The sequence below is a fragment of the Metopolophium dirhodum genome, chromosome 6 (assembly GCF_019925205.1).
Source record: "Metopolophium dirhodum isolate CAU chromosome 6, ASM1992520v1, whole genome shotgun sequence".
NCBI classification, from domain to species: domain Eukaryota; kingdom Metazoa; phylum Arthropoda; class Insecta; order Hemiptera; family Aphididae; genus Metopolophium; species Metopolophium dirhodum.
Genome location: NC_083565.1, coordinates 24,507,444 through 24,524,326, shown reverse-complemented (window position 1 = coordinate 24,524,326; position 16,883 = coordinate 24,507,444). Strand labels below are relative to the sequence as shown.

Genomic DNA, 16,883 nt, shown 5'->3' with positions numbered 1-16,883 from the left:
TTTGGAATTTTTATTTTTCATATATACTTAAATATTTTCTAATTCTTAAGATTTTTGTACTACTTAAGGAGTGTCCCGTGGGGATACAAATTTTGGTTTTTCAAATGAGAACCCCATTTTTTTTTCGTGGTTTTGAGAGCCAAAAAAGAAACCGCTTTAGCATAATTTCTCCTCTGGCAACAAATGAGAACCCCTATTATAATTGACTGTAAATTATTCAGTGGATCATTTTACTGTAAATATTGTTCAGTGGGTTATTTTTCTGAAAAATGTCAGGACTCTTTAATTAGTTAAAAAAAATTCAAGAATTCGAAACATTTGTCTGAGCACGGTATTTAAAAACTCCAAAAGTCAGAAATTGAATAAATTCTTGGCGAATCGCTCTGTATATGAATATAATAATAACAATATTAACGAGATTATATTATTGTGCATAAAATGTGTGTGCGATGACGCAACGCGATGCGATTTTTGTCAAACGTTCATATTATTATTATTATCGTCGTCGTTAAATTATTGTTGTCACTTACGTTAAGTCCGTTTCCAGCCTGATAATCTCCTGTCTGTATATGTCCTCTTCCCGGTCCACGTGTGCCCTTTCCTTCGATCCGGATTCGCTCCACGCCTGGTCGGCGCCGGAAGCGATCAACGTTCTAGATAATAATAATATAATATACAACGTATAACTACGTTATATCCAGCACGATCGGACATTACGACGTACCTAGGTACATTATAATATACCTAGGTATACCTATATAATATTATGTCGGCGCACGCGGCGGCCGACAAAAATCTTCACGAGTCCGCTAATCGTTCTTCGTTTCATTAAACACGCGTCTATTTTAAAATATGTAGGTACCTACCTAATATATTATTATTATTATTACGAACGCGATTAAACCCGCGAGTATTTCGTGACCGTTTAGACATTTTTTTTTAAGTTATATTCACAAACGGGCATTATGATTTAATATCATGATATCATATAACACATTATAATGATAAACGAAAAAAACAAATAAATTGCCGAATTCGATACACCAATATTATTAATAGTGCAACAAGTGCGCGCGTGCAACGGGCGTCAGCATCGCGATATCGTTAGACAATAATAATATTATATTGTAAGGTATACACTTCACGACCGAGACTGCTCGAAATCGCCAAGTAACGTTTTCGAAAGATAGCTAATCCGTCTACGCAGCTTGGGGGGATATAAGGTTCGAATATGCGTGTTTATAACATGATACATTTTGATGATCAATTTAACAACTCGTTTTTGATAATATTTTTTTTTACACGATTTTAAGCCGTTGAAAACAACGCAGAAAACGCAGTAAAAAAGTTAAAATTATAAATTTCACTGTTTTTTTTTTTTTTGCTTTTTCGAAATGACTTTTAATTCCTTATTCCACAGCAGAACAATGTTCGTATTATTATTTCGGACAAGTAACTGCTTATGAGCTATCCCGAGTATTTAAAGTTATTATCAGGTACTACTCGTCCCAAATTTAATTTTTATTCATCGAAATATTCGGATTAATATTATATTCTGTTTCGGAATATGAAATCAAAAATATGTGTTGTCGTCCAAAAGAGTAAAAAACTTGGATAGAATAGTATAAATATAATTTTCAACAAAAATGTTATCAAAAACGTTAGTGTTCTATGAAATGACGACGAGCGTCTTACATCAAACGGATCACCGCGGTTGAAAGAGTTTCGATTTACGTGGACGATTTTATGATTATTTAATTTCGGATATTCGCGTGTAGATCATAAATTGTAATATTAAACAACGCGTGAAATGTACCTTATTTTTATGAACGTGTCTTTGATGGTTTCGCGAATGGAGTGGGCCTGTGCCTGAGACATTCTCCTCAGGTTTCGGGCTTCTTGCCGCAAGTCTTTTGCCTTTTTCTGCAGAACTCTCAGTTGGTTGTACATTTCCGGCGTCAGCTGTAGATCTGAAACGGTCGAACGACAACAACGGTAATAATTATGCATCGTTCACACGCTTTATATTACTTATATAAACTGTTGACTAATATGGACTTACCGCTGTACAAGTGTCTGTCGTCATATTGTCCGGGTATGGCGGACGGCTTGGGCGGAGGATGAGGCTTAAATCTGTCTTTTTCTAAAATCAATCACAACGCGTAATTAGAAAGAAAAAAAAAACCGGTAAGTAGACGAAAGGGAACGCAATAATATGGAATTGCGCGGTGATGAGAATATAAATTATAAAATATAATAATATAAATACACGTTATATTGGTTTTCTAAAACGAGAAAATCGCTCGCCATCCCGTCGAAACGACGACGACTAAAGAGTACCTACGGGTAAACCTATATATATATACGAATAAGATAAAACGTTTTCACAAGACATTTCACAGCGGCGTCGATGTATAAATGACGACGTAAAAAATGTTTATTTATATGTCTGTTGCTTTGTTATGAAATAAAACGACGTAATACGTACTTAAAATATGCGTCGATATATATACGTCACATCCGGCAATTCGGGCGTTCCAAAATCGAATCAAGTCACTCGAAAAACCGAAACGGAGACAGAACTAATGAGATTTTGGGAGAGACAAATGGATTTCAGTTTTTCAGATTTCAGGATTTCAGAGTTTTGGCGGAGGTCAGATCAAAAGGGTTCTGTTTAAACGATTAAATTTCGTCGAAAAATACGAATCGACAGACAGGACACGGGTACATTTTCTGTAACTTAAATGCGTATTTCAGAAACGAGGTAGAAACGTAACGTTATTATTAAGTACCTGCTACATTTTACATTAAATTTTAATGCATTTTTAAGAACACACAGTTTGTACGGCGCTTTAATACAAATAACAACGATTTAAGTGATTGCAGTTTTATTTTTTCATTCGAAGAATTACTAAAAGACGGAGACGTATTTCATTTTTTATAAAAAACGAAAAGACCCACAAATCAATAGCAACATGAAAAATATATTTTATTGTTTGAAAGATATTGTCATTGTTCTTGTCAGCAGGTAGGATTTCTCCAGCATGTTATTTTTTATGTTCACGAAATCCATTACTTATAAACGTCTAAGTTTGTTGTTTACTTTCGTCGGTGTTTTCATTACTGGCAATCGTATTTTCCGTACGACCATAGGAAGTATTCGGAACTCACAGAATATTTTTTTTTCGAACGACATATGAAATAAAATATCTACCTATACGCTGTGGCCCCTAATAATATAGAAAGACATAATATATAATATTATTGTATACCTACGTCATAATACGTTAGGTAGGTATGACCTGTGAATGTTATTATTTAAATAATTAACAGCGAATTCGTAATGAATCATTCGAACATGCGATGTGACATATTATTATATAATGGCTAACGGAAGAATAAAAATTAGAAAATCATAAATTATTTTGCCCATCATAGGTTGGCTCAGAGGGCGCAAGGGTGCGTTGGCAGCATGACCGCCCAAACGCTTCCTTGGAATTTTCAAAAAAAGAATAAATATATTTAAGAGTCGATGTATATTTTAGAGAATATTTTAGCAAGGGATCGGTTCCACGGCATGCTTATATAAATATGCATCACAACACATAGCTTAATATTTCCTTCGCGAAACATGCGATCGAAATATACTATTAAACCGGGAGAAACATCGGTGAGTGTCGTTCAATCTGCAGATTCAGAGTTTTAGATTTATAGTGAACTATTGTGAATTTTGATCTGAGAACAAAGTAGTAATAAGTCGTCAAGTCGATTAAAAACACGATAACATTTCCAGAAAGACACTATACGCGAGTGATAGTCAACGGAGATGAAAATAAAATTGTGTTTTTAAGCGCTAATGAAACGAAATGTCATAAGCATGTCAAAAAAGTTAAAAGAATGGTACAATAATAATGTAAAAGTTTTGAAATTACAAATCGTCTTTCCGTGTGCAGTAAAAGTAATTGCGTTAGCGTTTTTAGCTATAATATTATTGATGTTTGCTACAAAAAATAATTGGACAATACTTGCTGATTTAAAGTGTTACTAGTAAATATAATGAAAAACATAATATTAAGGACACTTAATGCAGAAAATAAAATATTATTGTACGGTATTTTTAGTATCATAATAATAATTATTCATTATTATTAATTTGTTTATGTTATGTGCTTTAATTAGTATCAATACTTGTCCATAACACCTGTATGATACCCAAACACAATTCTATATTTTCTCATAACCCGATTGATTTATATCGTGTATGGATCTGCAGATTTCGTCAATTGAATAGAGTTGAAAAGGGCGTTTCGGGTAAACTTTTATTTATAAACAAAAGGAAACTGGACACGAATCGATATCGTGCACTACACGCGAAGGCCGAGAAGTCTGCGATGGAGACTTAAGGACTAAAATACGAGTTGATCTGTCGGTCATAAAGAAATTGACTTATAACAACGACACACACGAGTCTACACGCGCTCAAATAAGACGATGAGATCGTATACCTAGTGGTCAGAGAAACTACGTTTTCTACAAAAATGAAAAACCACAAAAGTACGATAGGTATACAGGATAATATCGCGTGTAAGCCTCGGAGTACGGGGTTTCTATATATTTTATGCCGTTCGATATTTGAAAGCAATTTGATAGGGGCATTGTTGAAATTGAAATATCACAACGATTAACGAATTTCATGGAAAATTAAACCGCGGGGAATTATTTAAAAACTATTTTTTTTTTTTTGTTACGACCGTGTTCGAGAATAAATATAAAAAAAAAACAAACAACTGGCATTGAGTGAAAATCGTTAAGCTTTTGTACTCGAAAAAGTGCCTTCCGAAATAAAAGCACACACAACAGTAGACATTTATTATATTATTATTATATAAAATCAAAATATATATTGCGCGCGCGGTCTGTATACCGTTTCATTCGGAAATCCTCACAAAGAGCGGCGATTTTTCCGAGGTGACGAGCCCATAAATGATATGATAAATTATTGTGCAAGTTATGATAATTTCAGACAACTGTTGTGTGTGTGTGTGTGTGTGTGTGTGTGTGAAGTGTGAATAATTCGAAGTATGTGTGCGCAGTAGGTATAATATTGTGTGCAGCAAAGCGCAGTGAACGAAATGTCCGGTTAATTGATTTTCATCTCCCGTGACATGTGAATAAATGTGTAATTTTTTTTTTTTTTTAATGTTTACCTTGAGACGCTGTTCTAGGTAACGTAGACGATTTAATTGCCGGTTTCGCAGGTTTCGTGTCCGCTATAAGGTAAGCAACGGAATACAACAACAATAACACAAAACAATAATAATATATTATAATATTGTCCACACTAGCTGTGCTTTCGTTATTATTTAATGATTATAACAATAGTAAGTACTGAATACAAAAAAAAAAATAATATAATTAGCTAATAATATATGTATGATATGTTACCGGCAATGCGATTGACTTGGTTTTGGTGTAATAGTATTATTCGTGCGATATTCTGCAGGAATTTTACAAACTTCAGAATAATTAATGGAAACAGGGACTAACATTTGATATTTCAAATAAAAAAGTATGAGATAAACATAAAATAGAAATAATTGTTTCGTATTGTAGTCGAATAGTATATTGTGTTTAGAATAAGAGCAATATTTTAATAGGTATGATTATTATTGCGAATTGTACGAAAATACAATTACCACCGAAATCAGACCTGTTGTTCGTATTGTTTATATTATAACAGCAGCTATCACTGTACCTCTACGACGCACTTTAACACATTGACGGAAAATCATGACGAAGTACAACTGCTGTAGTGTGTTTCTGTTTGGTTATGCTAGCTGGGGACACTTTTGAATTCATATGTAACAGTACTGCTATAGCAGTTTTCTCGATAACCGACCAAAAATGGACACTACTGCCACAGCAGTGGTTTTTTCAATGGTATCATAATATTATGAGAGACCAAGTCTATGCTGTCCATATACATCATAAAAGTGACATTGGTCAGTGGTCACTGACAAAATAAAGCGAATATAATTAAAACAATTATTGATTATTTCTTTTATATAATCGATTAATACAATTGATTCATTTAGGCGTGCTTTTTATGATTATTTGTAATCCTCACTGTCCGTAAACGTGTTAAATAATGTACATTTAACACTCAACCGTCACGCATACATACGTAAACAATCAATAACAATGAAAGTGATTCATAACAACTAATTATTACAGTTTGCCGATGAAATTAATTCCAAAAATGTATCGCGGGGGTCTGGTCGGCTATATATATATTATATATTTCTTTTTTATTATATACAACAATCTAATTTCACGGTCGTCGGCGACAGAAATGTGTTTTGATATTTTCAATAAAAAAATAATATCATATTTTAATGGTAATGTGGCGACTGCAATATTCGAATGCTACAAGTCATATCACTCTGCCAACCATGACGTTATCGCTTATCGCAGTAGGTACATCCCGAAGCAAAAATCATTAAATTGTCTAGTCGTATCATATTACTATTTAGGTATTCTGATTGCCCGCCAAATAACGAGACGGCTGGAAATACAATTTAAACGGCCCGAACGAACGAATTCAGCTGGTCTCCAAGTCTGGATTTAATCGGTAATTTTTACCCTATTATTATTATTATTACACGTACCTATACTCTGGCCGCCGTCTATATTATATACCTATTATACGGATCGATGAAAGTGCATCAATATGCAGTACCGGAGGATTGATCGTTTTATTTCTATTACATATTATAGCATATTGACGTGCACACGACTTGGCTTACGTTCGTCCATCATTCGTCATTAACATACCTACCTAATATTAAATTCCTCGCGAACGTGATCAATTTGTTATTATATTAATAATTATAGTATGCACAAAAATGACGAACACGCACCGCTATCAAGCATATTATTATAATACCAGATAGACATTCGTATTATTGCCGGTAACATATTATATTATATAAACGATTAAAATTTATATTATAATAATATTATATATATACATATATATATATATAATACTTGTGTGTTTGTGTGTGTGTGTGTGTGTGCGGTATATGTACACGAGTATTCGTCTCTCTAATACGTCTGTCAGAAATAACTTTTATACTTAATATGCATATACAGGGTGTAACAGATAGAACTGACTTTTGGAACATGTTTTGTTATAATCAACATTTAAAATTGAAAATAAAAAAATGAATTTTTTTGGATATATTCAAAGTAGCCGATTTGTGAATCTGGTTATAAGAACAATATTTTGATACTAAAAACATTTGTCTAAATCAAGTGGCTTATTTTTTAGAATTTTTTAAGATGTCAATATTTTTTCGGTTAAATGAATTTGGAACGCAATAACTTTTTTCGAAATGTGTTTTCTTGGGAATTTGCTGACATGAGTATATTTCTTATATTATTTACTTATCATATAATTTTAACGATTTTTGTCGTACGTTTAAGTAGGGTCATTTTTTTTTCCGTCAAGTCTTTCTGTTTACACCTCGTATATAATATACAGAGTGATTTACAAAGATGTCTGACACAAGTCAAACGTGATTTCAGTGTAAGACCATCAGGTCATTTCGATATACACCCTGTATATATGTATGCAATTTCTTCGCGAGGGGAAACGGCGGTCTTGTACCGTCGCGTGATCGACGAAAAATTTAAATTATTGACCCACCTGAACTCTGTGGCGAATGTTGTTTCGGCGAGTTCATGTCCGGTGGCTCGTCGCTGAACGATACAGATTTCTCAAACGAAACTGATTTGTCTGCAACGTTAATATAGTACATCCAACGTGTTAATCGTTATATACAAAGTCGATCGCGATAAGGTTAAATATAATAATAATAATAGTCATAATCAGGGCTGTGAATTTAATGCACTAAAAAACCTTAAAAAATTTCAAAAAAAAAAAAAATATGCAATAAAATATGCACTTAAAATGCAAAAAATGCAGTACCTAATTCACTTAAAATATGGTGTTAAATTACATTTAGATATTTATATTGATATTGTACGATATTTTTTTTATTAGCTTTCTGTTTACAACTACATTATAGCTCGACACTTGTAATTTAATATTATTACATAATAGGTAAACACGAGATCAAATATAACAACCTAATTTTAATTAAGTATATAAAAGACTCAATATCGGTATAGGTATTTAAAACATTATTGAGGTATAAAGTATAATAACCTTGGTTAGACTATTATGTTATAATGAGGATAATTTTACGAAAATAACTATGGACATAAGGAAGCTTTGGGATAAGTGCGTTAAGAACTGAGGAGAGGAGAGTAATTAGTGGACTGATTAGAGAGTTGAGGTTAGTAATAAAATTATAGGATATTAGTACATTACATTTAACATAACGTGTTTATTTAATAATAAATGAAAATAGTAAAAATTACCAACTAGAATTATTAATCAACCGACTTAATCTGGAAATTCGTGACTGATATACGATATGCCACGAATGACTTATCTAGTTATCTAGCAATTGCCTTATTTTATCGACGTTTTTGTCAATTGATGGAATTTGATTAAAAATACCGGCAAATGAACTAAACGGAAAATATGACTTAAAAATGTAAAGAAAACGACATAAAAAATAAAAATGTCAAAAAATGCAAAAAAATGCAAAATAAAAGTTTCATAAACGGTTTGGTATAGTTACATAATTCAAATTATGTACTTACAAGCTACGGTTCACAAGCACCAAAAAAAAAAAAAATGCACTTTCCTAGCTTCCTACAAATTCACAGCCCTAGTCATAATCATAATAACAATATTAAAATAATTTTTCGTTATAAAACTGTAAACTATATAAAATAATAATAATATGTCAATAAGCGCAGCAAAAATATTATATCACATAAGTCATAATAATTTAACGATTACCATTACGTCATCGCAAATTTGGCCAAAGCAATTAATATTATATTATATATCACTTTATGCGCGAACTCTCAGCTCTAACAATATGTCATTAAATATAATAATATAATATAGCGTATTCGTTTATTTCTTAGAAGCACTATACTTTCGATGGTTATAAGAGACACGACGGTGGGTCGTCAAGTATCTCCTACTGAAATTCAAAAAGAAAAAAAAAAAAACTATAATATAAGTTTATCAAGTCGTTCAAATAATAATATTATATAACGCACAAGCATCTCTTAAAATATAGTTCGACCTAAATATATATATATACTAATAATTCACTTTGCAGTTATTTGTGCCAAACAGGAAAACCTCGGAAAGCCGTAAAATATTACCTTACCTTTTGAGTGTTGCACGTCGTATATATTGAACGCGCGAGATTCAAATTGAATTAGTAAATGGATGCGGGATAGGTATAAGAGGTGATAAAATATTTACACGAAACCCAAGACATTCGATAGGGTGGAAAGCAAATACGATATAATATAAACCAGCCGAAAGGCTGTCAATAAGCAGAGTAACGATTTCTAAACAAAATATACGAATAGAGAAGGCGGTACAGTGAATACAAACGAAAAAATACAGTGTGCCATAAAAAAATATACATTGGTAAGGTACCTACATTATGCATTAGCGTTAAGTATTATTATAACATATCATACGTATAATGTAAGAATGAAAATAATTGTGTATAGCTAACCTCGTCCGAGTTTGGGAGGTTTAGTGTCAGACCGCTTGTATGGTTCCTCTACAAAGCATATATATCATACTCGGATAAGAATATATTCTAAATATTATCGGTTATAACTTATAAACAGTGTGTACAATGGATAGCATAAACATTTACACGGAGGCGATGGCTGTTGGGCATCGTTCGCGTACGTAATATGTATGGGAAGAATTTAATGAATTTTTTTATTGCATGTGTTATTTTTTTTAGAGATTAATAAAAAAAAAAAAAAAAACGAGTTACAATAATATGTATTATAATAGTGTAGGTAGGTATAGGCACAACAAGAACAATATTATTACAATAGGAGAGGGGGGGGGGGCTTTGATCCAATAGAAGCCGTTGGAGAATCTATATGTATAATATTATATTACAGGATACCACTACCGGTGTTAGAGAACTGCAATAAAAATCGTTTATGAACAGGTTGGAAAATAGACAACGTACCTGCTAGAGACGTGGTGCTTCCGCCGGAGACTTTATCGAACTCATCACTAGCTGAATCGTAATAATGAAAAAAAAGATAAGTGTTAGAAAACGGGTATTTTAAAACGTCAAAAACCAAGCAAAATCGTGTCAACACGGTCAAATCAAATATGTGTGAATAAGGTATAGGTATAGTACCCACATAATAGTAATATAATATAATATATTGACTGCAGACAGATATAATAAGTAGGTAATAAATGTTTAATATTATATGTGATGTGTGATATGAAACAGATGATATATGAACAGGTTTGGGGTAATAGTAGCAATAATATGGATATATAATGTGAGTGCGGATGTATATTAATCGCCACAATATAATATATATATATATATATATATATATATATTATATATACAGTGTGATTCACCGAGCAAGCTCATCCCTTTATATTTCACCCTTTAATTCGTATTCAAATAATTCTGATGTATCAAATTGTCGAGCAACTTATAAGGACCATAATATTTTCAAATATAGACTATTGGGTTTTTTACACGGTTTGAAGACTGTCATTACACGAATGAAACATTCGTATACGAGTAGAGCGATAAAATATTCTTAAAAACCACACGTTTCACTGTAAATTAGTTATCAGGTGACTTTTCCTCAAAAATGTTGACGCATCTAAATCGAAATTAAAACTAGCAGTATCTCGCATTGTTATTTAACTTTATGTACTAAGGACAATATTATATAGACCACGATAATGGTTTTTCATAAAATAAGAAATACATTGTAACATTTAGTCGAGGCATCAATAACATAATAATATATCAATCGATATAATTTTCAAAATATCATCCCCCATATATTATATCTCCTATGGATTAGTAGATATTAAAGTTTAATAACTCGGAAACTATACTGCCGCCTAGTTATAATATTTTGATTTAATATATTCATCAACATAATATTTTTCTAAAAATCACCTGTTCAACAGCTCACGAGGTGGTTCTCGTTTGAAAAATAAGTGTACGGAATAACACTCCTCGTGCCGGATGAACAAAATGTTGATATTTGAAAATATTGTCTCTGGCGTACACAAAAGTTGCAAAAAAATAGAATTTGAATACAAATTTATTATCAAAGGAATACATGATGGGCATGTGCGTGCTTTGTGAATTACCGTGTACATGTGTGAAGTGTGTGTACGTATACATGGGGTATATAATAATGTGTATTATGTGTATACGACTTTTAGAGTGGGTGCTTCAATGCCTACATGAAAATAGTTGTCTATAGAAAAATGAAATATGAATAGAAAAACAAAAAAAAAAAATGATAAAGTCAAAGTTCAGCTAATTGCCGAAAACAAGATATTAATAAAAACTATACAGGGCGTTAAAATAATCGGTTTATATACTTTTTATACAATTTTGATTCATTGCAGCTGGTGTCTAAAAATCAGATATTTACCATTTCTGAACGGCGGTGCCACGACCGGTGCGTGCGTCAAAGCTTTCTGAACCAATCCCGTTAGATTAGCGATCTGTCTCTCCATGTTTTCCACTCGTATCCTGCAAAATCATTAACATCTGATGTATTATTAAACATGATTTTTTCGGCTATATTTCCGTTCGTGCATAACAGTAAATTATAACAGTAAATAATAATGATACTATTTACGATAGTAATAATAATAATAATAATAATAATAATAATAATAATAATAACAATAATAATAAAACCAAATAACTGACTAAAGAAAAGATAACTGTTTGAAACATGCATAATATGGCTGATATACTGTGTATAGTTGGAATTGTAACTGCAGGGTTATGTGTGCCACTATATATAGGTTGCAAGATCAATAATAGCTGCCCCATCAAATATTTAAAAACATTTTTCAGGAACCCTTTGAAAATATTAAAAAAATATATTTATAATAATGGGTACCTCCGCTACTATATAATATTATGTTCCATAATTGGTATTATGGACCAAAAAAAAAAAAAAAATTAAAAAAAATTAAAAAAAAATTCTACTTATCCGCGGATAACACAAAATAGTACCTGTGTAAAAAGTGTATTTTTCGAACTTATTGTACATGGTCGATTGTAATAAATAATAATGACCAATAAATATAAAAAAAGCATTGTATTTCATAAAATATTATAATACTGTACATGATGTATTATTACAATATTACGCGTGTGGATGAATTATATATGGTATCAAGTCCTATACATAAACGAGTTTGTAAAATACTTGTTTTAAATCGTATGCCATAAATTGCGGTACCTTCTTTTATAAGTAGGCACCTATAGTCTCTGTGATGTTTGACGAGTAAATTTTCAATCAACGCACCTACCTCCTACTCGTATTCTATGCGATGATAAAATAATTAGGTTATATACCGTTATTCGAATTTAACTGAAATATATAATTGACATCCTTAATGTTGTTGCATACAATTTTTGGCGTACCGCTTAACGGAATTTGAGAATTTTAAAATATACCAACGATAATAATATATTACATTATATAGGAAACGAAAACAGTAAGTTCCTCACAGGAACCTCAGTGAAGAAATAATATATTCGACCAGTGTGTCGTAGTAGTTTAGCATATTATTATAAACATGATAATGCCACCGATGTGATTGTTTCAGTTCCGGGCGCCTTATTTATTAAAATCGTATTCGTATACAGGGTGCAACGGACAAATACCTGACAAGTGAAATAACTTTAGCGCTAATCAATATTTAAACTTTAAAAAAAAAAAAATAATAATTCATAGATACAATTACAATCTGTTTTTGATGGTTAAAACATTTATTTAAGCCCAGTAGTTTATTTTTCGAAATATAATCAATGTTTTTTCGGAACAGCTAAATTAATTTGAAAGTTAAAATATACGTTATGAATTTTTTCCAAACATTCTTTTCGTGAACTTCCTGACGTAAGTATATTTCTTAAATTACTCAGTATTCGTGTAATTTTCATAATTTTTTTCATACGTTTAACTAGCATAAATTTTGTTTTTTTATTCCCTGTATCTATGCAGAGTGCAACAGAAAAAACTGACGGATTAACTTTGTAAGTACCCAATAATTTTTTTTTTTCTATGATTTGATCATTGTAATCATTCGGGACCGTGTACTAAAAAAATAATAATAAATAAATATTGATAACATAAGTTATTACATATAAATATTGTTATACCTATAGCTGGGTATAGATGAAACGTGTCACTTATTTTCGTTGCAGCCTGTATACCTACATACCTCGGAACCACTAATTAATGTGCAAATATAAATTAATACAATACACTATAATTGTTGTGTACAATACAGGGGCCGAACATTATAGGAATCGTGCTATATATAAGACGCTTTATTATTATTTTAAGCCGAGCACTACGTTTTTATTTTACTGAGATTTCATTCCGCTCGTCTGGTTAGGTATATATAGTATCATTACAATAACAAAATAAATATATAAGACTGTATGCTAATTATCTGGCCAGTTAGTGGACTAATTGCACCCAGAGGAGATCTATGTACAGCTATGGCTCCGCCTTATATATAATATATATATGGGAAGACGTCTGTTGCAGCAGACAGTGGGACGGCATGGCGTCCGATTATAATCTTCACGAAACGTTTATATACTCGGCCGGTTCTTATGTACACACACCATTACACTAATAAAGCAGTATCGGACACTACAGTGTTACACAGTAACAATAACAGTATTATTATGTTTAGGGTTTGAAAAAATAATAAAACAATGGACGAAAACACACACAAACCAGTCCGTGTACAATGTGACCAAACTACGAAATAATGAAATGTAAATAAATAAAAACGCACACATTTATATAATAATAAAACTGCAAGGAAAAAAAACCAAACGAAAACAACAATGCACGCGATTAACCGTGAGAAAAACGATTAATGTTCTGACCGGCTACTGATGCGAAGTACAAAACGTTTTATCAAACGCGAATATTATACATACAACACTATACGATATTATAATATTATTATCATCAATAATCAAGGGCTGTGGATTAAATGCACTTAAAATGTCAAAAAAAAATTGCAGTGTAAAACCTTTTTTAAATGTATTAACAAATTCCGTATAAACTGCACTGGAATGATAATTTCACAAATATAAAAATCTATCGATTGTAAAATATTTCATTCGGAACGTGTAAAATATTAATTAAAGACGAACATGAAAAAATAATATTCGTAAAATGAGTGAAAAAAGTTTTAATTGACATAAATTATAAAAAAATTTTGAAAGTTGTAATAAACAATTTAAAAACAACCTAAAAAGGCAGAAAAAAAACGTAATAAATTAAAAATGTGAAAAATACAAAAATAAAAAAAGAATAGTTTCAAAATTGAATTCATAATGGCACCTAATTGAAACTTTCTGCTAAGAGCCTATACCACGAAAGGTGTGCTAAAAATAATGCATTTTTATACGAACCCACAACCCTAATAATTATTATAATAATATATATGCGTGAAATCATTGTTGTTGTTGTTGTTGTTGTTGTTGTTGTTGTTGTACCTTGTGGCGTCGTAGGGTACGGTCGGCGGGTTGCCGTACGTCGGTCTTTTGGATATCGACGACGGTTTCGCGGCGTACATGGTAAACGGGTCTTCCATGAGCTCGTTGTCGCTGAACAGAGGATAAAAGCAAAGGAGGAAGAGAGGAGAAAAGCGCACACAACAAAATACGGCAGTGTTAGTAGGCATATAATATAATGTTGTAATCAAAATAATTATTATTTGTACAATGGCGTTTAGTGTTACGATATAGTAATTAAAATAATATATTATTGTTATGCGTAGCCATCTGTGCATTTGTGGCCGAAACACGCTATAAGACGTATAGCAGGTAGCTGCGGTATACACGCGGTATACCGGTAGGTAGCTCGATTTTTCCGTTTTCGGTATGAACAGGTGTGCAGCTCGGCGGTGCTAAAAATTAAGAAGAAAGCCGAACTCTTTTTTTTTTTTTTTGGGGGGGGGGGGGTAGGATTTCGCGGGTCTTGACGGGACACGCCGGGACGTAGTCATCCATTTTTTTTTCTTATTTCTATTATTATATATAATATAAAGGGCGATACACGTTTCACCATAATTTCTATCAGTGGCGTAACAAGGAGGGGGGATGTGTATGATTTATCAGCCCGCCAAACCTTTTTTTTTCTAAGTTGAATATTCTTATTACAATATACATATTACATACATTGCAATTTTTTTAATCTCAAATCACCCTTCCCCCCTTCAAAAAAATAAGGTCCCAGTTACGCCACTGATTTATATTTAATCCACTTGAGATTCGATTTATCGAGACTCCACTGTGTGAATAGTCAGCCCGAGCTAGTCAACGTGTTCAGCATTCCCAAATTTTAGAATATATGATGTTAACAAATGTTTGTAAAGGAACACTGTACAACATATAAGGCAGGTGATGCGAGAAAAGGAAAACGTACCTAGACTTTTTGGGAAAACAACATTCAGCGGTCACGCGATATCGAGAAGAGCAAAAACTTTTCTAAACTGTTCGTGTAGGGTGTATAGACGTATAATAGTTTCGAAAAGTCTCTCCACCTCACCCCGTCCCCCTCTTCGTTTGGTCAGAAACCAGCGGGAAATATATATTTACAAAAAATCAGTATAATGAATTCTAGCGGCAATACGATATGTTGTGTTGGGTTGTCATAAAACGTACCTATATAATATACACACACACTCAGACCCTATACACATCGCAGAGGTTATTCAGTCCATCCACAGTTCGCATACATATATAATATATATGGTCTTAATACAACAATATACGGACGACATGTATTATTATTCATACAAACATGTATTATTATTTATATTTAATCCACTTGAGATTCGATTTATGGAGACTCGACTGTGTGAATAGTCAGCCCCAGCTAGTCAACGCGTTCAGCATTCCCAAATTTTAAAATATATGATGTTAACAAATGTTTGTAAAGGAACACTGTACGACATACAAGGCAGGTGATGCGAGAAAAGGAAAACGTATACCTAGCGCGACATCGAGAATAGAAAAAACTTTTCTAAACTGTTCGTGTAGAGTGTATAATAGTTTCGAAAAGTCTCTCCCCCTCAGCCCGTCCCCCTCTTCGTTTGGTCAGAAACTAGCGGGAAATTCAATGCATATATTTACAGAAAATCAGTATAATGAATTCTAGCGGCGATACGATATATTGTATGTTGTGTTGTCATAAAATATATACCCACACACATACCCTACACATCGCAGATGGTTATTCAGTCCGTGCACACTTCGCATATATACATATAAATATATAATATGGTCGTAATACAACAATATACGGACGACATGTATTATTATTCATACAAACGGCTTCGAGTGAGACCCACACGGCGTGTGTGTGTGCCTAACGAGCGTGTATAAGGGATGAGTTTATGTTTGAAACGTAAGTTTACGTAAAACGAGGAGCATTCGCGGTATAAGGGTATCGGCTCGGTATAAAACAACAGACCTTTCGCGATGGACTTGTATACACGCGGTGCGTATAAATTATTACGCTGACCTTAAAAATTAAAATACCAATATATGGTACGATAATATATGTTATACGAGCTCAAGGCACTGCTCAGAGCTGCGCGGGATCAAAAACTCTGTTCGTGACACGTCATAATAATATTACTTATCGTC

The 16,883-nt window shown here is 32.4% G+C and overlaps 1 protein-coding gene across 1 annotated transcript in view; it reads right to left on the bottom strand.

The window, feature by feature from the left end:
• LOC132946910 (coiled-coil domain-containing protein AGAP005037) overlaps window positions 1-16,883 on the bottom strand; it is a 238,621-nt gene that overhangs the window by 18,186 nt on the left and 203,552 nt on the right. The window contains 9 exon segments of the mRNA XM_061017029.1: window positions 531-653; window positions 1,817-1,970; window positions 2,063-2,143; window positions 5,208-5,270; window positions 7,712-7,801; window positions 9,681-9,728; window positions 10,158-10,208; window positions 11,617-11,717; window positions 14,727-14,837. Coding sequence (XP_060873012.1) covers window positions 531-653; window positions 1,817-1,970; window positions 2,063-2,143; window positions 5,208-5,270; window positions 7,712-7,801; window positions 9,681-9,728; window positions 10,158-10,208; window positions 11,617-11,717; window positions 14,727-14,837 — 822 coding nt within the window.